General features: G+C 44.3%; 1 protein-coding gene across 1 annotated transcript in view; it reads left to right on the top strand.

Moving 5' to 3' along the window:
- The window catches only part of GABBR1 (gamma-aminobutyric acid type B receptor subunit 1), a 59,707-nt gene that overhangs the window by 4,288 nt on the left and 30,924 nt on the right, over nt 1-24,495 (top strand). The window contains 8 exon segments of the mRNA XM_029584604.1: nt 4,839-4,973; nt 7,405-7,575; nt 11,344-11,445; nt 11,850-11,915; nt 13,261-13,452; nt 14,948-15,190; nt 15,890-15,953; nt 17,008-17,085. Coding sequence (XP_029440464.1) covers nt 4,839-4,973; nt 7,405-7,575; nt 11,344-11,445; nt 11,850-11,915; nt 13,261-13,452; nt 14,948-15,190; nt 15,890-15,953; nt 17,008-17,085 — 1,051 coding nt within the window.

Raw genomic sequence — 24,495 nt, 5'->3', positions numbered from 1 at the left:
GCAAAAGCCCGGCGCGCGGCGCTGTTTCCTCCGACCCTCTGCACAGTACGGGTAAAACTGCAGGCGCTCTCCCACAACACGCGTGCTTTTACGCTCGGGAAGGGCTAGGAAGTTAAAAAAAAAAAAAAAAGCTCTTTCACCCGGGGAACTCGGTTCTGCCAATTGCTACCCATACACGTCCACAAAGCGTCTCTTTTTTTTAAGCATACTTTCAGGCGATTGGAAAGCCACTTCTCTGCCTGTGGCTGATGCTCATGGGTTAACCTTTGCTTTTACCCATGCAAAAGGTAACTAAGAGCCTGCTCTCCTTGTGCATTTTTGCCCATTTTATGTGGATCTGATGTAAAAAAAACCAAAACAACCGGGTTTTTTTTTTTTATGTAAAAAAACCAAAACAATTTTATGTGGATCTGATGTAAAAAAACCAAAATAACCGGGTTGATGTGATGCCTATCATGAAACTCGGTATAACAAAAACAATAAATAAATAAATAAACAAAACAAAAAAACCTGTGTATAAATTATCAGGCCAATAAAGTTTCCAGATCCTGAGGGAGGGCGTGCAAAGTAGCGATGAAGAAGAGAGCGCGCAAATAGTGGAGGAGTGTTTTGGATGCAGCGCGCGCCCCTGCGAGGAGGACACCCCGGAGCTCGAGGGAGAGGAGAAGGAAGGGGGAAAGCAAGAACGCAGGGTATTACGTGGCGTTCTCTGAGAGACGTGCGTGTGCCAGAATTCACTGGCTGGAGGCCAGCCCCTGCATTGCTAACCTTACCTTTTTCATGCTCGCAGAGGGCGCAAAGGTGCCCACCTGGCCATCGGTAGCACTATCACGTGCTCCAGAAAACTGGGGTAAGTTCAGCTGCTGTAAACTTGAAATGGGTGGTGCAGCTGGACCTGACATTTCATGCCAGAATGGGCAGTGGAGGCTTGAACAGTAACAGACTTCAAGAAAGCATGGGACAGGCACAGAGGATCCTTACGTGCAAAATAGTGAAGCAACTAGCAGAGGAAATGACCCTGTGACACTGCAGGCCATGCGGCAACCTGACTTAGTATTAATAGGGCTGCAGCTCCAGAGTATAAGGATGAAATGGAAAAGGACAGTAGCCAGATTGGTCTAGCAGGCTACAAATTAAGGGGTTGGCTGAATCTAGCTTGCAGTTTGCCTGCAGCCGGGTCTGGCTGGCTGGCTGTGAGGAACTAGTAATTATGAACTGGACTTAGACTGTGTAGAATCAACAATAACAAACCCTAGCCTTTGTATTACATACTGTATATTGGGTGCTGTATGCATGTGTATTATACTTTGGGTATTGGGTGCTGTGTTGGGGTATTATGCATAGGCTACTAGATGCAATGAGCCCAATATTCAGGCTAGGCCGAATGCCTCAATTTATGTACTTAATTCAGGAAAATGTAGAATTCTAAAGTTTAGGCTCAAAAGTACAAATCAACATTTTATAGGACACTAACATTAGGCCGTTTTGCTGAAAATGGACATCTAATGCTGCCAGCGGCCTGGGATCCGCAAAGAAAAAAGTATATACAGAATGCATGAAGGAGGTACCCCTGCCCTCCCCCCCACCCATCATCTCCCTTCCCACCTGGCAGAGCCCCCATGCTGGGGAGGTTTGCCATCCCTCCCCTCCAGCACCCCACCTGCCTTCCACATGGCAAAAAGTATGTGCTGAGGGGATCTGAAGGTTCCCAGGTACCTTCCCTGCCTCTGGCACTTTCAAAATGTAAGCAGGGGGAGCTGCCAGCCTCTTTCCTCATTCCCTTTACCTTCCCAAAACTAAGCCAGGAGGAGGAGACAACCTTACCCCCTCCCAGCCAGGCTGAATACTAAATACTGGAGTTAATATTCAGTTATTTCCTGTACTTAGAGGTGAATTTTAAGAGCCCGACGCGCGCATCACTCGGGGGATGTGCGAATATGCTGGGCCAGATTTTAAAAGCCGCCCGGATATGCGAGTGAACACCACTGGGCGCACATCTTGGAACTGCTGAAAAAAGGAGTGGTGTGTGGGCGGGGTCTGGGCGGGACCTGAGCATCCCAGGATTTTAACTTGAAATTTGCTCGTCAATACTTGCGCATGCCGGGATCCCCTGCCGCGTAACGCTACTTCTGCTATGGATGATGTATAAGTGATAAAACAAAAGAAATCTAGGCAGATCAGCGGGGTTTGAAGGAAGAATCCCCAGCTCCACTGGTAGAGAGAAAGCAAAACTCACTACCATTGATGATGCTTCCAATTACGGGATAAACATCTCATCAAAGCATGCCAGGAAAGTAAAGCCCCTAGCTGCCATTACTGACAGTTTCATGAAGCAATTGATCCTAGAACTGACAAACGGGATCGCCTATGTTAGATCTAGTCGCCCAGTTCTATACTGAAAGTTTATAGGCAAGAGAGGGCCGTAAGGTCATTAGGGAAACGTCTACTTGACATTGCCTCTGTCCACCAGGTAAGACTGGTCGATTCAAGGGAGAAGATGCTATCAGTAGCAGGTGAAATTGCTGGAATGGTCTCCTTGAACCTCTTCACAAGGAAGTTTGCTTTTAGACATTCGAAAAGAAATTGATGGCACACCTATCGGAGAAGGCCTTTCCCATCTGATTCCTAATGGTGACTCAATGAATAGAGTTTGGTGAATTTCAGGCACTGTCAGAAGTCTGTGATTGTTTGGTTTTGTGCATTTTTATGAGTGTTTTATTGTAAGTCACATTGAATTTTATGATAATGTTGCATATACATGTTTTAAATAAATAATATACCTGCAGATTTTAGCCCTCCGCAGACTGACAATTAGCCTCTGCTTTGTGAATATTTTCCTTCTTTTTGTGCAGTAATATAAATAAAATATATATTAAAAAATGACCCTCCTTATTATTAGTTTTTGCCTGTATTGCAAGTTTCTTCTGGAATTCTCTCTTTGCCTGTTTAAATTGTTAATGCTTATGTTTTTTCCTATTCTCCTCATTTGTATCTGCCTTGTATTTTTATTTTTAAAAAGAAGCCATTTTTTTTTTTTTAAATAGCCTTTGTCACGTCACCATTAGCCACACTGGCTGTCATTTGTTCTTCCTTAGATCTTTTCTAATGCATGGACTATATTTCATCTGGGCTTCCAAGATGGCAATACTTAAACAAGTCTCCCTGTTTGCAAACTTTTAACCCTCATAACCACTCTATTTGTTTGTTTATTTATTTATTCATTCATTCATTTTACGATAGTTTTCCCTTTTAACGTTAAATGCTGCACACTGAGATGAGACCAAATTGTATGGAACTGCAGTAGGACTTTGCTAGTCTGGGCAACTAAATAACAGATGAAATCTAATGTGGACCAGTACAAAGCGATGCAAATAGAGAAAACCAATCCCAACTCTGGGCACACAATGCTCCTCTTACTGATACTCCTTCTGACCTTGGGTAAATTATTTCACCCTCCATTGCCTTAGGTACAATCCTCTGAACAGTAAGCCTCCTTGGGCTTGGATTTGGGGGGGGGGGGAAAGAGTAATTAAATCTAAAATTCAAATCTAAAAAAAAATTCCTATTCGCTGCGTGCAATGAATAAATGAACACTAAATCCCAGGAGCTGTCAAGGCTCCTGCATATTTGTTTTAATGTAGCGCACACCTTTTCATTGGGGCAATAGTTGGCTTTCACAGATATAATAGCAGTCTTGCAATCTAAGGGCCTCATTTGCCAAAGCTGTGTTTGGATGTTTCAAAGTGGCACCGGCTATAGTGGCTTGCCTTTGTCCCATCACGTGACAAAACGTGGCATGAATATGGAAATGGCCGCCACTGGGTCCAGAGCTGAGGGGGTGCTCCGGGCCTTCACTAGACCACCAGGGCTTGTTTGATAAGTCCCGAGGGGACAGAAGGGTGGGCTAGGGTGGGAGGTGAGGCGGCCAGTTGCCAGAAAAGGGCAACTGGCCGCCTCACCAGTTTTGTTAGAAAGAGGAGGGGGTTGAGCAGGGGGGAGGGCTTGCATTAAAATATGTATTTTGTTTGATACTTCAGTCACCTCCAGGGGCAGTGGGAGATGGGACATGGTCTCTAGAGACCCCCCCCCCAGGGTCTTTGACATACTTGGAGTGGGTTTAAAGCATGGCATCCTCACAGCCTCAGGGCAGCCCTTGCACGTTGGTTTCGTGGGCAGCAAAGCCGCAGTGTTTTTCCCAGTGGTATTTTACTGCCGGGGGCAAATACTGCAGAATATACAAAGCTGCAGTACTGCAGTTCGGTAAATCCCACTATATTTTCCCCTCTTGGAAAACGACTGCAGCTTAGTAAGCGAGGCCTCAAGTTTATAGCGGAGGTAATGGAGAACGACTTGGATTGCCCAAGGTCAGAAAGACCATCAGCAGGATTTCAACTCTGGCTGCCCTGGTTCTCAGGATGCGGCACTAACCACTTGGCAGGAGACGAGGCCATGTTCTCCTCCCCACTTAGCTTCAGGAAGGGAAGGGAGGAGGAGTGCCAGGGTTGGGGGGGGGGAGTGGTCAAGAGTGGAGATGGTGAGAGGGGCTGATGGATGCCCCGGCACCCAATCTTTTTCAGCATAGGTGGCCAGATTTAGGGCTCCATTGGCATTGCCTAGATTTGTCCATGCGGTATGAAAACTCTGTGCTAGACGTCTAACTTCCTCACTCCGATCTGTCCCCACCCTGGTTATACCACTTCTCAGTGTCTAAATGTAGGCACTGAAGCCAGATTAGGCACCTAGATGTTTTGAATATCGGGCTGATTGCTTTGTCCGGCGTGTGTTGCATCTGTGATCTTAACGTTGTTTTCCCCCTCCTCCTCCTGCTCTCGTTACAGTGTGACCCAGGGCAGGCTACAAAATACCTGTATGAACTCCTCTACAATGACCCCATCAAGATCATTCTGCTGCCGGGCTGTAGCAGCGTCTCCACCCTGGTGGCTGAAGCTGCCCGCATGTGGCACCTCATCGTGGTAAGACCTAAGGGCCTTGAGCAGAGTCCCCATCCCCATGCCAGGCTGCGATACGTTTAGTGGACATCAGATGTCCTCTGAAGAATAGTCTCGAATGCTCGCATGTAACATCGTCTTTGGTATAATTTGGGGAGGGGGGGGGGGGGTTTGGAGGTTGTTTGTTTTTTTAACTTGGCAGTTTTCTCCTGCAAAAATTTTGGGCCTCCAGCTCAGTTGGAACTAGGTAGGGGAGAGTGCACCAAAAATGTTGTTTCGTTTCCTTTTTTTTATTTCATGTGATTTTATAATTTATGTTTTGTTTCTGTTTTCCGTGTCCACTGTTCACGGACGAACTGCACGTAAATGGCATCAGTGCAAGCTAGTCACAGGGCTGGTGGAAGGGTATTAGGCACCCTAGATGATCTTACAGCCTTGCACTGTCCCCCTCACCCTTCCACACAAACACAATTGCAAATTATGCATTTATAACAGCAGAGTTTACATGAGAAAGGAACCCAGCAAAAACGACACTTAGAAACCCATATGGGAGTAGGCCTAGCTTGTAATACTAATTCCATTTACTCGTGGCCCTAAGCCAAGCCTGATGTGGCTTTCAGCCTCTGGAATCACCATTGCTTCAGTCTTTGTGAGGTTCTGTGGGATTATTCGGGAAATGGATCCACTCCTTTGGTTGTCCTACGATGCCGTTTCCTGTGACTGCGAGTTTCTGGGGCATTCTGAGTGAACTCTTCGCCTCAGTCTGCGTGTGACGACGCTTTCTGTAAGCGGAAAGCGGGGAGGAGCTGGAGTCCCTTGTCGGACTTGGCAGGGGTGCCGTTTCTTTACTCTTTGTGACATCATTTACTGTGCTCCATGGAAATGAACCCAGCAGTTTAGCTGGGTTCATTTAGGGTAAAGTTAGCTGAATAAGTCTGCTGGCTAGACAGTAACTGAAACTGGAGCCCTGGGAGTCTGGGCGATTCTAATAACAGCTCCATCACTTCTCTCCAAGTATTTTGTCATTGCTATGGTTAGGGGGATTGAGGCTACCGCGTATGCAATTTCCTCTTTCTCTCCGGTATAGTTATTTGGTTTGCTGTATTTGCTGCCGCTCTAATTCGACCCCCCACCCATCTCTTTATAGATGCGAGAATTCCTCGTTGGTTCCTCCTGCCACAGCCCCTCTGCGAAACCCAGCCGGGTTGAGGGACTGTATATTCTTCTACAGTTATCTGCTGTGCCTTTCCCGAAAGGACACAATGAGTTTGACATTAGTGAACAGTCAGAATTGACGCCACACGTTCTACCTTTATTGTCTGCAATTTTAGAAACCTCGATATATACATATATCGGGGTGCGTGGGTAAAAAGGGACAGGCCAGGTGTATTCTGGGGAGGGAGGCCAACATTTAAGCGCCTAAGTTGCTATTTTATAAGCAAGTTACACATGTAGATGTGGCACCTACTGAATATCAGGAGGCAGTGATCGTAAACATCTTATAAGGGGAAAAATGACTGGGTGGGGAGGTCAGAGTGAAATGGGGGGACTTCAGGCTGCAGATGGACTGGGCAAACTGGCAGAGTAATTAGTGAAACTGGTAATTTCAGTGCCATGCGCATGTTAGAAAATCCCCGAACCTCCACATATAAAAGCCAATGCATGGGAGGTAAATGCGTGTAAATTACTCCTGTAAAATCTACTTGGGTATCCCTTTAATATTGGAAGGAAAGGGACGCATGTATATCATTGCCGCACACTTATCCAGCTGAGTAATACCTTTGCTGCTACTTGGAGGGCAAGTTACGACTTATCTGACTAAGGAACAGCAAGGCGCTAGCTCCCCTCTCCCCTCTCCGAGTTGAAAGTGTCCCCCCTTACAGTGGTGTATAAATAGCATGTCCCATTGGGTCTATAAGAGTCTCTCTCTCCTGCAGTTATGACCTGTTAAAAACTAATAATGTGCCATGCATTGTGATATTTATCTATGCGGCAACTGTACAATTTAGCATTTTGATGAATTCAGGCCTAAGTCAGAGAGCCGGATAAGTCTCCAAGCCCTACTTTGCGCACACCCGTATACATGTGAACATGTACCCACGTGAGCAGCCTCTTAGATTATATATCCTAAGCCCATCCTTCCCAGGGGGAAGGGTAGAACAAGGAGGGAGGAACCCAAAATGCAAATAAAAACCCTTCTGGAGGCTATACCAGGCCAAGATATACTAAAATCCTGGCAGGGCCTGGGTTACAGAAGTAAGAATTCTTTCTAAAGGGTTCTGGCCCCCAGGCCCCCTCAGACTGGTCTGGCTGGGCCACTAAATAGCCTGATAGTTTAATACATTTGTGACTAGCATTTGAGAGGTCTGCTGCTTTCATTGGGTCAGGGTCGGTGCAAAACGAGCCCTTCGGTCTTTGAGTGATGCGCCGTTCTCTCTGACTTTTTCTCTTCCAGCTTTCTTATGGCTCCAGCTCTCCTGCCCTCTCCAACCGCCAGCGGTTTCCCACCTTTTTCAGGACCCACCCATCTGCTACCCTACACAACCCCACACGGGTGCAGCTTTTCAAGAAGTGGGGATGGACCAAAATTGCCACCATCCAGCAGACCACTGAGGTCTTCACCTCGGTAAGTGGAACTTCCCCGACATCCTGTCGTTAGCAGCTATCGTGCTTTTGTTTATGCCTCTTCTCATCTGCATTGGTGCTTGTGATGCCTCAGGTACAAACTTAGGACCCATTTTACTAAGCATTTCTCCCATAGATGCAAAAGGGGAGAAAATCTTTAGGAAGTAAGCACCTTAGATTGTAAGACCTCAGGGAAAGGGAACGACCCCATTTGTAAATTGCCTTGAGTTTGCATTTGGAAAGACGAGTTATTAAAAATCTAAAATCCAAATCTGATGTAATTCACTATGACATCATCTGACCAAATGCAATGGGGCACATTATTATGGATGAAAAATCAAGTCAAGGTGACAAGCTGGTGGAAAAAAATAATGTTGGAGACAACTATGGCAAAGTTTCTCAGCTGCTCTGGAGGAAAGTTCCAACCCTTTCTGAAAATAGAATTAAGCTGTATTTCAAGATCAGAGGATGACATTTACGAGGAAAACACCCTGAACAGAGGAGAAAAGGGAATGTGGAACCTGAAGGGTCTGGAGGCCAAAATTAGAGCCAATACAAAAGTAGGAATGAAGTCATAATAATATAATAGTGAGGGTACAAAACATCTCCCCATACCAAGGCCCTCTGGGTCAGTACTGAGGCCCCATTCTGTTTACGTAGATTCACAGTAACAGGATGAGGAACCTCTAGAAACTTTACAGATTTAGTATCTTCTGAAGCATGAACTGAACTGCAGCTTGAGAAAGGAGAATTCCTCTTTCTTCTAAACTACCCAGGAATTCCCCCCCCCCCGTTTTATATTTCCTCCCAACTTACTTAGCCAAAGATTGCAGCGGCAGTCCTGTGCCAGGGACCATGCCCCAGGACTCCTTCAAGAACCCTTTAGTCATGAGCCTCTAAATCTGGCCACTAGACGTTGCCATTGGGTGATCACTGGGACTCCTTTCCCCCAGGGGCTGTGAGCACGATCTCGCCTCCATTCCTAAGCCTGGGCAGTGGAAGACTGGACCTGGAAATCAAACTCAGATTGGATAGTGGAAAACTGTCTGGGTGGAGGAGATCCAGCCCTCATGATGGGTTGACGTTAACAAAAGCGTTCCATAGTTATTATGTAGTACTAGAGAATGATCACTGAATGGCATTTGAGGGGGGTGAGTCATGATGTAAACTGTTTAAGGTGCTTTTTGGGGAAAGAGCATGTGTTAACAGTTTGAGACTTTCTTATTGGTGGATTCTCTAGAGCGGGCAGTATAAAGGGGAAAGGTTTGTTGGGCTTTTGCCCCCTCTTCAGTATAGGGATTAAGAGTGTGGAATGGTGATGTCCTCCTTCCTGAGGATGTACCCTAAAAAGTGCAGAAGGGAAATCATACTGCTGTATTTGTCTCAAGAAGTCCTTACTAGTGCTTTGTCCAGGGCAAACCCGCCTGGAAGGATGGTAATGGTGAGATTAGTCTGAAGAGATCCAGGATTGTTGTGGGGTGTGTACAGTGATGGTGCAGTGTATTGTCATGGAATTTGGTGCTGATGTATTTGGATGAGAGCTTTGGTATGGGCATGCCTGAAGAACAAAAAACAGCCAGCCCTCCCCTACGGCTGAGGGAGAGAAAAGGCAGCCAAGAGAATAGCATGGTGTCCTTTCTGGTCAGCAGGAATGGTATATATTCACTGTTACGAAGCCCATGATGTTTCTGACTTGTTCAGCATTAAAATGTGTACAACGTCTCATCCATGTACAAGGTTCTTGATGCTGGCTGGTTACAGCAGACAATAAAGTTGTGGCTTGAGTTTGAAAGTTGATACTAGGTGCACCTTGCAGGTTACCCCCATGATAACCTTGTCTTCATTTCTGTCCTCTTAGCTTTTAGGAATCCTTAATGTTTATCCCATGCCTCTTTGAATTCTTTCACTGTTTTTGTCTTCACCACCTCCTCCGGAAGGACATTCCAGGCCTCCACCCCCCTCTCCATTGAGAAATATTTCCTGATGTTGGTTGAGTCCTCCCCCCTGGAGTTTCATTTCATGAGCTCCTAGTTTTACTGTTTCCTTTCCAACGGAAAAAGTTCAAAATTTGTGCATCATTAAAACCTTTCAGGTATCTAAAGGTCTTATCACTTCTCCCCTGCACCTCCTCTCCTTCAGGGTCTACATATTTAGATCCTTCACCTCTCCTCATAAGTCTTCCGATGGAGAACCCACACCATTTTTGTCACCCTTCTCTGGACCGCCTCCATCCTGTCTCTATCCTTTTTGTGATACGGGCTCCAGAACTGAACTCAGTACTCCAGGAGAGGCCTCACCAAGGACCTGTACAAGGGGTTCACCACCTCCTTTTTCTTACTGGTTCTTCCTCTCTCTTTGCAACCCAGCATTCTTCTGGCTTTAGCTATCACCTTGTCAAATTGCTTCACTGACTTCAGATCAACAGACACTATTATTCCAAGGTCCCTCTTTTGGTCCGTGCACATCAGCCCTTCACTCCCCATCACATACATCTCTTTTGGATGACCATACCCCAGATGCATGACTCTGCACTTCTTGGCATTAAATCCCAGTTGCCAAATCTTCAACCAATCTCCAGCATTCTTAAATCACTTTTCATTCTCTACTCTTTCAGGCATGTCCACACTGTTGCAGATCTTGGTATCATCCACAAATAAACTTTACACCTTCTATCCCTTCCGCAATGTTGCTCACAAAGATATTGATCAGAACTGGTCCCAACACCGATCCCTGTGGCACTCCACTTAACACCGTTCTTTCTTCAGAGTAGGTCCCATTTACCATTACTCGCTGTCTCCTGTCAGTCAATCAGTTTGCAATCCACACCACTACCTTGGCATCCACTCCCAAGCTTCTCATTTTGTTCACGAATCTCCTATGTGGGACTGTATCAGAAGCTTTACTAAAATCCAAGTAAATCACATTGAGCACTCTTCCTGATCCAATTCTCTAGTCGCCCAATCAAAAAGGTCTATCAGATTTGTCTGACAGGACCTTCCCCTGGTCAATCCATGCTGCCTCAGGTCCAGCAACCCACCAGATTTTAGATAGTTCACTATCTTTTACTTCAGCAGAGTCTCCATTACTTTTCCCACCACCGAGGTGAGGCTAACCAGCTTGTAGTTTCCAGTCTCCTCCCTGCTCCTGCTCTTGTGAAGCTCTTCTCCATTTACTGTGTTGGTACTTCCATTTACATGGAGATGGTCTACAGGCAAGGCAAGAGAGATATGATATAGATATTTAAATACCTGAAAGATATTAATGCACAAGAGCCAAGTATTTTCAGTGGAAAGAAAACTGTAGAACTAAGGGTAATAATATGAAGCTCTTAGGGGGGTAGATTCAGCAACAATGTCAGAAAATATTTTTCATGGAGAGGGGGATAGATGCCTAGAATGCCTTCTCAGAGGAGATGATGAAGATACAAGCAGTAACAGACTTCAAGAAAGCAAGCGATAAGCAAGCAGGATTCCTAGTGTCAAGAGAATGATAATGAAGCACAAGGGTAACCTGCACCGAGCAGCAGGTACCACCCTGAAAAACACACAGCAGGAATGGATGTTGGGTTCCATGTGGGAATTTGGCCTACTCTGGTTAGATGTGCATACAATCACAACTGGCAAACTGGAGGGACCATTTTGGTCTTTATCTGCCATCTTTTACTATGCTATTATGGCCGCCTCTCCCTTATTCTGTGCTCCTGCAGACCTGTGATGGCCCATAACCTCTTTTCTCTTTCTCTTACCTTGCACTTTCTGTCCTCCTACAGACGCTGGATGATTTAGAAGAACGCGTGAAAGAGGCTGGCATAGAAATCACTTTTCGACAGAGCTTCTTTTCCGACCCTGCAGTGCCAGTGAAGAATCTAAAGGTAGATGTTTCCCCCTCGTTCCCCTTCCCTCCTTCCTCTCTTCTCTGTACTTCTAGCTTTCTTTTTCTATTTATTTCAGTCTGGTCCATCTCCTTCCTCTATTCCTTTTTTCCCCTCCCTGAACTTTCTCGTCTGCCTCTCTTTCATGTTTATCCTATGTCACGACAATTGTGGAGCCTCCTTTCTCCTAAATCTGATCTCGTTCCCTTTCTTCCCTCAGTGCACCATCTACCCATACCTTTGCCCCTTATTTTTTTTTTCCTTTCCTCCTCTGGCTCAATTTCTCTTCCTCCCTTGGGATTTCTTTATCTAGGCTGGTGTCCAACTTTGTTCTCATTTGATGAAGCTTGATAGCAAAATTGTTCCTTTTCCTCTTTAAATGTCTTGTCATTTTTAACTTCCAGCGCCAGGATGCTCGCATCATCGTAGGCCTGTTCTATGAGACTGAGGCACGGAAAGTCTTCTGTGAGGTCTGAAATTTTTTCACCTGCTTAAACTTATGCTAGAGAGAACTGCAGTGAGAGTGGTCATTAAGTGTGAGTGCAGGGTACATTACGGGGGAGTCATCCGTTGGTGCAGAGTTTGCCACAGGGGGAGTTATCATTCAATGTTAACGTAGGGTGTGCTGCAGGGGAAGCCATCAGTTAGTGTTAGTGCAGGGTATAACACAGGGAGTGTCGTCATTCAATGCTAGTGCAGGCACACTACAGAGAGCACCATCAGTCAGTGTCCGTGTAGCGTACTCTGCAGGGGAAGTCATCATTCAATGTCAGTACAGGATGTACTAAAGGGGAAGTGTTTATTCAGGGGGCAATTTTCATACTACCCACATAGCTGCAAAGTAAGGATGTGTTTTCGTTTGAAATGAATGGGTATAATGCAATGAATGAGATCATTTTTGTTTCATTTGTGGCCCCCCCAAAACAAATAGAGGGTATTCACAAATGCAAACAAAAATTTTACTCTCATTTGTTTGTTTCCCACTCAAGTGTATGGCCTATTGAAAAGTGCTGCTGTGAGACTGGTAACTATAGCAACCAACTAATGCCTGTGCTAGATAGCAGCCAGGCTGGAGCCAAGGCAGGAGAAGGAGACAGAATGGAGGACCAATCATGGTGAAGCATTTTATTTTTAACTAGCCTATAGCTGGCATCTGGATCAAGCAACACTGATGTCATCCCATTGAAAGATCTGAGCATAAGCTTGGCTTTTCAGACACTCTTTTAGTCAACGAAAAGGTTCTTGAAAAGGAGAGAGGAATTTTGGCATTGGCAAAGAGCTTTTTGTTATCTTTACTGCTGCAGTCACAGTGCATTGCTCTCACTAAGAGTAAGAGACAGATGTGCTGCTGCATTTTATCTGTTCACTGGATCAGGGCAAAGGGCAGTGCCAGTGAAAAAAAAAACAGCAGAGATAGTGATTTGTGCACTCCTTGATTGGCAGAGAAAGAATAGAAGCATTGCCTTGGCATTATTTTTTCTGTCACAGTTTTTTTGTGTATGCAGAAGGAGTTAATCTTCAGTGCACACACATACATTCTGTGTGTGTGTGTGTGTGAGTGTGTGAGAGAGAGAGAGAGAGAAAGACAGAGACATTTTTGCACACACTATGAGGTATGGCCCTAGTCACTAACCAGACACTGAATTTATTCCACTAGCAAGCGTGTTAGTAGAGGGGGACTTGCTACAGAAGGAGGCACCAACCAGTGTAAGGATAGGATTCGTTTCAGGGGGGGGGCGTCATGCTGAATACAGGACAAGGTTGAGGCATCATGTGCTGTTGTGGCACTGGATAGGTCTCATCTCTTGCTTGCAGGTGTACAAGGAGAAGCTCTTTGGGAAGAAGTATGTCTGGTTTCTGATTGGCTGGTATGCCGATAACTGGTTCAAGACGAAGGACCCAGCAATCAACTGCACCATGGAGGAGATGACAGAGGCCGTGGAAGGGCACGTGACCACCGAGATAGTCATGCTAAACCCTGAGAACACCAGGGGTATCTCTAACTTGGTGAGTGGCAGGGGCTCGGGCTACATGGGGATGTCTAGCTTGCTGGAAGTCCTGGACTTCGGTTACAGAGGCGAGAGACAGGGGGGATCTCTGACGCATTTACTTGTGCGTCACATTTGTTACTCGTCTTTCCAAATTAAAAAAAGCTGCCCATGATAAGGTACAAAAAAGCATAACCATGGTTACAGATAAATACGTGGCACTTATTTGCAAATAAAAAACCTATTTGCAAATAAGTGCTGGTCATACAGACGGCCATTTATTGCAAATACAAATGCAATCAAAATACAAATCTGAAATTTGAATATGTGAAAGGCGTGGGACTCAGGCTACAGAGGGGAACTCTAATTTGGTGAGAGAGTAAGGCTTTCTGCATAGGGGGAGCTGTGACATGGTGAGAGACACATGACGTAAGGTATTTATTTATTTTTAATTTTTAGATATACTGCCTGTAAAAAAAAAAAAATAATAATGTTATAGAATCAGTTTACAAATAATAAAACATGCATCAAATTAGGATAACACCACATTAAAACAATCAGATCATTGGCACTGATATACAAAAAAAGTACAAAAATAGCTAGAGACAATGGTATTTCATCTAGCTAGCAAGAAGAAAAGGCTCCAGCCAGCCCTTATTGACAAATAACAGAGCTGACCAAACCCCCAGGATTTAGTAGCCTTTCTAAATTTTTGGTACCCTGCCTCTGCACGGACCTTGTTCCCTGCAAGATTCACTGCTGCTTTAAAATTCTCTCGGCCCTTGAGGTCTGTCAGCCAGATTGGTAAGGCTGGATGAATCTCGTGAAAGACTTTGTCATGTCCAAGGTCCTGACCTCTGGAATTTGCTGCCCCGTGGGTTAGAGGAGGAAATTCTTTCGGAAAATTTCGGAAAATGGTGAACAGTTTTCTGTTTGTTTGCAAGCTTTTTCTGACACCTAAATGAGGTGGAAGAGGATAGTGGGTTTTTAAAACATTTTTTCATTTTTATTTGAAGCAAAACATGTTTTTAACTTATTTTACCCCGAAAATACACAATTATATAGGACCAACAACCTAATCAAAAAAAGGGAATAAGTATCAGATTTATAAGTGCTCTCAAACCGTAATCCACAGCCTCGTGCCCGCAATGGGCTTCAACCAATATCATTCGTTTGAGCACATAATTCACCTCATCCACTTTTTCCCAATTGCTTGAAAACTACTCTCAACTTTATCTTAGACATGTACGTTTACCCAAATAGCTTAAAACTAGCTTTAATTATGTCTTATTTAACAAAAAGCCTAAGACTACAAATATTCCCAAACTCTCATTTATTTTCTATATCCGTTTTTTTTTTTTTGCCTTATCCCCTCTGTCTCATGCCTTCCGCTTCCTCCTCTGCCTATCTGTCCCTATTTCCCAGCATTCTCTGTCACCTTCTCTCCGTCGCGCCTTTTCTCGCTCTCGGACACAGCCCTCGCGCTCACCCCCTTTTTCTCGTCTCTTTTTCAGACCTCACAGGAGTTCATTGAAAAGCTGCAGAAGAGGCTTGGGAAGAACCCCGAGGAGACAGGTGGCTTCCAAGAGGCGCCCTTGGCATATGATGCCATCTGGGCACTGGCTTTGGCACTGAATAAGACAGCGTATGAGCTATCGAAGAAAGGACTTCGCCTCGAGGACTTCAATTACAATAACATGAACATCACCGAAGAGATCTACCGAGCCATGAACTCCTCATCTTTTGATGGCGTCTCAGTAGGTTTCTAACACCCCCCAAGGAAATTCCTTTCCCAGTGTCCACATTTATTTCTCTAAAAAGGCTTATAGTGAAATATTCGTTACCCATAAGTGCTCATTCTCCTTCCCTGGTTTCTCAGCCCTTCCACCCCCTGTACATTTAGGGTTTGTTTTGCTCACTCCTTGACAAGAATGAACCTTACTCCTAAGCCAGTGTATGCGGCGTATGCTCTCAGTTTCTGAAATATACTGTTAACGCTTGCCTCGCTACATGCGCTGGGCCAATAAAAGCTTCCTTCGGGCTGTAAGGCACATGGGATCTCACCCATTACCGCTTTCAGTTGCTCTGGTTGCTCCAAAACCTCTCTTCTGGGTCATCTTAGCTGTTCTGATTTTTTTCTTCTGGTGCTTCTGGACTGTTCCTTCCTCTTTCTTCGGGTTCTCCTTGAGGGTTCCTGCACCTCTCCAAAACTCATCTTTCTGTCTGTGTTTCTCTTTCTGTATTAGTCCTTAATTATTTTAAAAGGTTATCATTTCATCACATTTTCTTGGTCTCCAGTGCGTCCTTTCCCTTTCTCCAGAAGGGTTAGGTTTTGTACGTACGATGCCAGGAAAGAACCTCCCTCTTAAGCTAGGGGTATGTTGTTGGATATGATCTTAATCGCTCAGACGTACTGCTAATGCCCTTCTTAATGCTTGCATTGTACCTCCTATTAGGGTCATGTGGTGTTTGATGCCAGTGGGTCGCGAATGGCTTGGACACTCATTGAACAGCTGCAAGGTGAGTGAGCTGCTGATATGCCAGAAAGAAAACGTGAACAACAGGAAAGACAAATATAGGCATATGAATAACATTATATTCTCATATTTTGGTACTTAAATAAGCCACAAGAATGGGGACACTATAGATATAATTCATAGGGATAGTGATAGTAGTGATATGTAAGAATGTCACTATTTCATTATAAAAAATTCCATCATGTATGTGATTTACTTAGGCTTGGTATATCATTTAGATATTTGTTACTGTTATGATTAATGGGCACTGATTGGTATATTATCATTGTCATTATTTAGATATTTCTTGAAACCACTATTAATGTGCATAACTGGTATATTGTCATTGCTTAAGATTGACAATGTTATGGTATGAATGTGGAGGGAATGGTTTTATGGTTTGTATTTCTTAAGAAGTAATAATAATAAATAAATGTAAAGGTATATGATGAGAATTATTTGACTCTCATTTACTGTATTTTTGAGAGTCGTATGTAATTTCACCTGAATTAGTTTGCCCATTCTGGGATCCCACCATGACTGGAGATTCTGGTAGTGGCCGGTCTTACTGTGGCCACTGAGGATTCTGGGATTGCAGTCTTTTACCCTGCTGTTATGGATTTGAGATTGCAGTATCTTGCTGTGCATTCTGGGATCCCACCATGACTGGAGATTCTGGTAGTGGCCGGTCTTACTGTGGCCACTGAGGATTCTGGGATTGCAGTCTTTTACCCTGCTGTTATGGATTTGAGATTGCAGTATCTTGCTGTGCATTCTGGGATCCCACCATGACTGGAGATTCTGGTAGTGGCCGGTCTTACTGTGACCACTGAGGATTCTGGGATTGCAGTCTTTTACCCTGCTGTTATGGATTTGAGATTGCAGTATCTTGCTGTGCATTCTGGGATCCCACCATGACTGGAGATTCTGGTAGTGGCTGGTCTTTCTGTGGCCACCGAGGATTCTGGGATTGCACAGCCTTACTGCTGAGGATACTGGGGTTGTTTCCTTTATGCTTGGATTATACCCACTTACCCCTCATGCTGTTCTCTTCACAGGAGGCAGTTATAAGAAGATTGGTTATTATGACAGCACAAAGGACAATCTCTCCTGGTATAATGCTGACAAGTGGATTGGTGCGTGACGGTAACATTTTGCCTGTTTGTCTTTCATTCTGTTTTATTAAATCCTAGCCACAATACTAATTCTGTAAATGGGGCACATTTATAGGGAAGTTGTTTTGTGCTGGGTGTAAACCCCTGACGGGGTACATAAAATGATGGATAGGGTTTCCCTGTTGGATACGGGTGGTCCTTTCCAAATTTGCTTGGTGGGTTCTTTAAAATGGCCATGCGGATGGTGAAGTGGAGCAGTATAATGACAGCACTCTCTTCTAAGGGCCTGGACAGCACCCCTCCATGAACTCTGACCCCATGCCTCACCCCAGTGCTGGCTCAATAAAGATGAGTGCCACCAGGTTTCAAACATCCAAACAGTTAACTTTATTTTTCTGGATGCCTTGGCCAGCAATTATTTACATGGCTGTGAAGCAGGTTACATAGTTAATAACTGAACAAATTCAGAAGTTCTTGGGCTTCCACAGTCAGAACTATCCAATGAAATAAAATTCTGGGAACATAATGCTTGCGTTCCTTTATCTTCATCTCCTGTATCCACATAAGTACGTTTACTGTAGACCAAAATCTGGATTCTCAACTCCTCTTAAATGGCCCTCAAACCCCAGTCCTGGTTAATCCTTTGTCAGTTTACCCCTATCAAAATTCACATCCAAAAGGGACGAATTGCAGCGTAAGCTTACAAGATTTCCTGCCTCATCTGCTGGTCATAGTCCTTCACTCCGGATCCTGCACCACGTTTCTGTCCGGGCAGGTTACCAGACCCCTGCACTCTGGGCCACACCTCCTCATGGTCAACTCCTGAACCCCTGGCCTACTTTCTCTGAGGGAGGAATGACCTCTTATTCTTTTCAGCCCTTGGTTAGAGCCATGGGAGGAAGAAGAACCCCTCTCCATGCCACCTTCCGGCCACAGGCCTATCCTCCTGAGAGAAAGAGCCTCCTACAGGCCTCATGCCCACTCGGGAGGGTCCCTATTTACCTGCCCTTCTCCGGTAAGGGCAAAAATCTGCCAAAAGTTCTCATTTTTGTAACTCCTGCTACATCTTGATCACCCAATCAGAAAACAACAAATCTATAAAGGACCATACTACACACTATTTCCCCAACATCACATTAAAAGACCTTGCCTACTCTTATAAAATGCCAACTAGTGGTCTTTTAGTGGTACCAGTACAACAGATCTATAAAATATTTTTCAAACATGGTTAACATGGACACAAGTGGGTCTCCCCCCCCCAGCCAGAGCCTTTTGTACAGCTACTAACGTGTGCCCTATTTGGGGGTACACTTCAGTTGCATTTGCTGAGCAATTTAAAATCTGTTAGGTGTACATGGCAGCCATTTTAAACCAGCAACAATCCCTGGTCGTGCATCAGATGAGCAGGGTAAACCCCCCCTGTGACTCCACTGACATTAATGGAGTCAGGAGCACAGATTTCCAGCAGGTCGACCTTCCCACCGCCATCTAAACATGGCAGCACATCTGTTTTCACGTGCTTGAACAATGGCCATGTATGTAATCTGTATTTTCAGGCACGTCCCCTTCAAATAAGGGATTCTGATTAACGTGTTTTCTATCTGACTGTTTTTCCTGCCGACCTATTTATCTATCATCTTACCTATCTATCTTCAGCGAGGTTTCTATTCAGCAGGCTGGTCAGCAGACAAGTTACCAGGTTTCTCACTGAATAATTTGTTTCCTGGATAGCTTTTAAACCTTACTTGCTAGAATATAACCGTAAGGTTTAAAGTTATCTGGGCACAGATACCTGGATACCTTAACTCTTAACTGGCTATATCAGCTAAGAACCAACCCCCCCCCCCCCCCCCCCCCCCCAAATAAAAACAAAAACCCTTTTGGAGCAGCAAGCCCAATCATAATAACATATAAACACAAGAAATGTCATCCTAAGTCAGACCAAGGATCCATCAAGCCCAGCATCCTGTTTCCAACAGAGGCCAATCCAGGCTACAAGTACCTGCAGAATCCCAAATAGTAGATCCGTCTTTACATCCATGGATAATTTTGTAGAAACCCAGTTATGTTAACTGCCCTTTACCATGTCCTCTAGCGATGAATTCCAGAGTTTAATTGTGCACTGAGTGAAAACATAGTTTCTTCAGTTTGTTTTAAATGTGCTACTTAATATCTTCATGGTGTGCCCCCTAGTCTTTTTGTTTTGAAAGAATAAATAACCAATTTGCATTTACCCATTCCACGCCATTCATGATTTTATAGACCTCAATCATAATAATTATAATAATAATACATTTCTTACTCGCACACTCTTTACATGAAAACATTCATAATTAAAACAAACAACAAAACATCACAAAAACATAATCATACATTGTGTATCAGTTCAAATAAGCCTGTCGCTGCTAACTTGTTGCCTTGAATGCCTGCTAAGTTTTCACATTTCTTGAACAACTTATGGCATTCTAGGGTCCTTGGTTGTACAGGGAGTAAATTCCATAAGGTAGGGCCTGCAACTGAGAGAGCCCTTTCCGGGGGCCTCATTGAGGTGAATCTTTGAAGATACCTCTTGTGTTTTTGCACATCGATGCATGTATCAAAGTAGCACTATAGAAGTGATCACTAGTAGTAGTAGTAGTTGCAGTAGTATGGATTTTGACATATGACCATTCCCATAAGATGTCTATATACATTTTTAAAAATGATTAGCCAGAAGTTGGAAATGCAGTATCAGCCCAAATTAATTTTATTGTGCATAATGGAGGCTTGGGACTATTTTAGACATTGACCTGATAGTTAGCAGTGGAAAATGTGGTTAATTCAAGCTGCAGACATATTAGCAACAAAAGCAAAATCTATTTTTTCAGACACCCAACCACACAGCTCTTTGAAAGTCTGAGCCACAGAACGATTGGAGGAGTGAGGAAAAGGGAAAACCCAGATGGTTCCCCAGGAAGAAACCGAAGGCGCAAGCTTGCATTGAGCCCAGCATTCTGTCTTTGACAGTGGCCAGTCCGGGTAGCGAGCAAGTACCCGGCAGATCCCAAAGAATCGATCCATTCCTTGTTTCTCACTCCCAGGAATAAGCAGTGACTTTCCCAAGTCTACCTGGCTAGTTATTATTTATAGACCTACTCTAGGAACTTTCCTAATACCTTCAGCTATGCTGGATGCCTTGACCACATCAACCAGCAACTGCTGATTAGTTTCACGGAGTGTCTCAGAGTCCTTGCAAAGGTAAATAATGTTTCCCTATTTACCTGCTCCAGCTCTCTCATCTCTTCCCCAAGCTAAAGAGCCTTTCCTCATAACGGAGCTGTTCCATGCCTCTCATGCCCTAGCAAGCAATGGGCTTCTCCATCTTTTCTCCTAGAAAGCCGAGGGGGTTTTCTACCCTAGCCCCAGGAGATCTTTCATCTCATCCCCAAAACAAGAGAGGACTTTTCTAGCTTAGGTTTCAAGAAGAGTGCTTTTCATCTCGTGTCCCAGGAAAGAAGAGGTTTTTTCCATTTCATGTCTTAGGAAGGAAGGGAGCTTTCCTCTCCTATGTCCCAGGAAGGAGATACTTTTCCATCTTGCATCTAGGATTGCACGAGCTTTTCTAATTGTGATTTATTGTGTTTCTTTATTTATGTATGTAAACCCCTGCGATGCTTGAACCCCAATAACCATTCCAGAGGCCATATCTCAAATCTTTGTTTCAGAGGGATATGTAGCTATACCATAAGATTTACTTTCCAGAGTTTCCTCACGTTGCTCTGTACTTTTCCCATAGTTGGGTCTCTCGCACACAGCACTGATAAGCTCAGCATTGGAGAATATTAGTCACTATTCAATAAGACACATGAGAGTTATTTGGTGGTTTCCAACATTTCTCTTTTACTGATAAGGTGCAATGATGAGTTAAAGTCTTTACAGCCGGGGTACTTCAGTTTCAAGTTGATATGAGTACTTTTAGTAAGTTTGTGACTTCCTACGATCTTGCTTATGTTCAGATATTCTTCCAATTTAAGTAAGTCTTTTAGCTGCTTGATTCCCCCCCCCCCTCCCTTTGAAATATAGGGTAAGTGTGGTGCTTCCCTCCCAATATAGATGAAGGATCAAAGTTGTATTTTTGAAGAGTTAACGTCTTTTATCTCCTACTTCCTCTTGTAGTAGCAAAGGTGATAGCTTTTTTTCACCTCTTTCTCCCATGAATGGGCCACGGATGTGCTCCATCTCCTTCTCTCCCCTTTCTCCTTCTTCCTTTCAAAGACAGGATGGCTGAAGTCCCCACTCCTTGACCTCCGGTCCCTCTTGCAAGAAGGGAACTTCTTCCTTTAGTTAGAAGAGAAAACTCAAAACATCTTAGTTGAATCCAAAAGGATTTGGCTCTCAAATAAGTTAAAGGTGGCATGAGAGGGTGGAAAGAAACTCCCATCCAAAATAAAAGTCTCCATGCAGCTTACGGTTAAGAGTTGGAAAAATGAGAGCACAGCTTAGGACAGGTTGCCTCCCTGAAAGCAAAAAGGATCCACAAGGATAAAATGGTGATCTCTCTAGAAAACAAACTGGAGACTACAGTTACCAGCTACCACATGGGGAAGCTGCAAACCCAACAAACCACCAATCTGTATACCCCCAACCACATGGTATAATCCTTACCTAGTATCCTATAGGGGATTAACAGGATGCCTACATATAAAATTCTTAACCATAGCATACTTAAATCTGGTAGACTCGGTGTGAAGGCTAAACCAAGCTCAAATTCAGGAATTTCATATTCAGAGGCAGAAAGAGATTTGACCCAAGGTCGCCTACAGAAAGCCAGTTTTAAATTCAGGTCTCGGCACTTCTTCTGAACCCCAGATTAACATAGGATTATACATGTCTGTCCCAATCAGATCCTATGCAGTCTTTTACGCCTGGACCTGAAAGGATTAATATCGAGGTTCTTGCCTTAGGGGTATCGTTTTTCTCCAAGCTAATGACCTTTTGGTCCTGGTAGGGTGGCATCATCTCTGTTACTGCTGTCACCACCCTGTTATGCCTTCAAGACCGGAATGTCAGCATGGCATCTTTTATATGCATTAATATGCATGAGAGCTCTTCCTACCCCTTGCTGGGCGTTACTAAGCAACAGATCAGCAGGCATTGCAGGAAGCCTTCCAGTTTATTGTCACTGTGAGGGAGGTGGACGAATGCGGTGCCTGGAGAAATGGGTAATGTACTGCTGTGAGGACAGTTCTGGAAGCAAAAGTCAGCAATTTGAATCTCAAGCACATAGTGATCATACACAATGGGGGGAAAAATTGATGCTACAGCCCTCGCTGCTGCTGCTGCTGCTTTCCCCAGAAGCTGAGCAGGAAGGAGTGCTCAGGATTCCAACTTTTCATTCGGTGCACAGAGCCCCAGTCCTGCAACGTCCGTTCCTTGCAGCTTTCCTAAGTGCTGAGCTGGACAGAGTACTCCTGCTTACCATCCAACCAGTGCACAAAACCACAGTCCTAAAGACTTCATTGCAGCTTTCCCAGGAGCGTTGCTGGAGGGATGACTCATGATTGAATTCTAATCTAATGTACAAAATCACAGAACCTTATCACTCACTGCAGCTTTCCCAGGAGCTGCATCCAGTAGCCTGCAGGATTCTCTATAGTGAAAACAATAGTCAGAGGCAACTGAAACAAGCTGCAAGAAGGCTATAAACACGAGAAAAGCAGCGTTTATCATGTGATAAATGCTTTTTATCACCCAAGATTATCACCCAATATTGCAGCAATATTGCATGATATTGTGTGTTCTTAACCAAAAAATGCCCTATTGAAATTAGCTGCTTTGCATGCATAAAATTTACTAATATCAATCACATCAAATAACCCACACTTGAAAACTTTTTACTATTTTTTAATTTTTCTTCCTTTTCATAAATCCTAAAAAGGTTTTTTTGTATTATTAACTGTATTCATCACACTTGCATATCTTACTGAGATATCTAAAAAATATTTAAAAGGTGTAAAGTGATGCTTCCTAAAACTTCAGGGGCACCATCCAGTGTACCTTACTTCATTTTTTTGTTTAATCATAAGCACCACCGTCCACCTTATACTCCTTTAATTATTTTCTCAAAAAAACATTTTTTTATTCATTCTATTATTTTGTGTATATTCCAAAAAACATCTTCAGGTGTAAGAGTGACAAAACAGTCTCAAACGGAGAAACACAGGTCGCCCACCCGTCATTCAAAAACTGAGCATAATCTCAAATAACCCTTATCTTCAATTTAAAACCTCAGGCTTCAGTGTAATCCTTAGTGGCATTTGCCCCAACAAGGCCAGGTTTAGAATTGCCAACATTTATTCACTTTTACTAATGCATGCAAAGCAGCTAATGCATAGATAATCTTATGCAAATACAATAACGTGACTTGCCCCCCCCCCCCCCCCCCCAAAAAAAGGAAGCCATGTTATTGTAACACAAACTTGAGAGTTGTAGATAAAACATCCTGGGGGCATCAGGACACTCACACACATCCCTAAGTTGGATGCTCCTTAAAGGGCCACATGACCCAAAAATACCCTCCATTCCACTGTTCCAAAATCCCCTGGGGTCTGAGCAGACCCCCGTCCACCCACCACCGCTGCCTGTCGAGGCGGCCCAGCAGGCCCAAAAGTTAAAAAAATTAATAAAATAAATAAATAATTTAATGTCGTGTGGCAATGCCCCACCCCCTTTTCAAATCCTTCCCCTTTTGTTCAACCTTTGTTGACCCAACCAAAGACCCCACGCTGTATCCAACCCCCTCTTAAGTAGCAGGCCTCCCCAATATAATCCCTGGTAGTGTAGGGGGGCCCTTGAACCCCCTACACCTGGACCCCCACGTATCTAAGAAATGAATCTGTGGTGATGCAGTTGTGGCCCAGAGTGCCCTCCTAGCTCTGAGCCAGTCGACGTCATTTTCCAAAATGGCACTGTCCGGCCTTTACCCCTGATGATTTCTTAGGTAAGAGATGGGGTCTGGGGGGCCCTTTAGACCACCAGGGTCTATTTTCTATGTAAGTGTGTGTGTGGGGGGGGGGGTGTCCTAGACTACCAGGGATTGTGATTTATGTTCTGGGGGTTGGATACAGGGAGAGGTGGTTTGGGAAGGGGTGGGGCTTTGCCGCGTGATATTAAATTCATTTGTTTTAAACCTTTGGACCTGCTGGGGGAAAGGGGGGGGGGAGGGTTCTACTCAGACCCCTGATGGGGGTTTTCACTGGTTGGGAGGTGGCTTTCCAGGTTATGTGGCTCTTTAAGAAGATGGCGGCCCCTGGCAAAGTGTTAGTGAGCCTTTCCCCTCAATACGTTTTTTATCGTGGGATTTTTCCCCAATAACATTGTAGGGGGAAGCTGCCACAGTATTTTCCCAGGGAAGGACATAATACTTCTCTCCCGAAGTTTGTCCCTGAGGCA

The sequence above is a fragment of the Rhinatrema bivittatum genome, chromosome 19, assembly GCF_901001135.1.
Source record: "Rhinatrema bivittatum chromosome 19, aRhiBiv1.1, whole genome shotgun sequence".
Lineage (NCBI taxonomy): Eukaryota > Metazoa > Chordata > Amphibia > Gymnophiona > Rhinatrematidae > Rhinatrema > Rhinatrema bivittatum.
The sequence above is the reverse complement of the archived record's forward strand: the minus strand, read 5'-3'. Positions and strand labels throughout refer to the sequence as shown.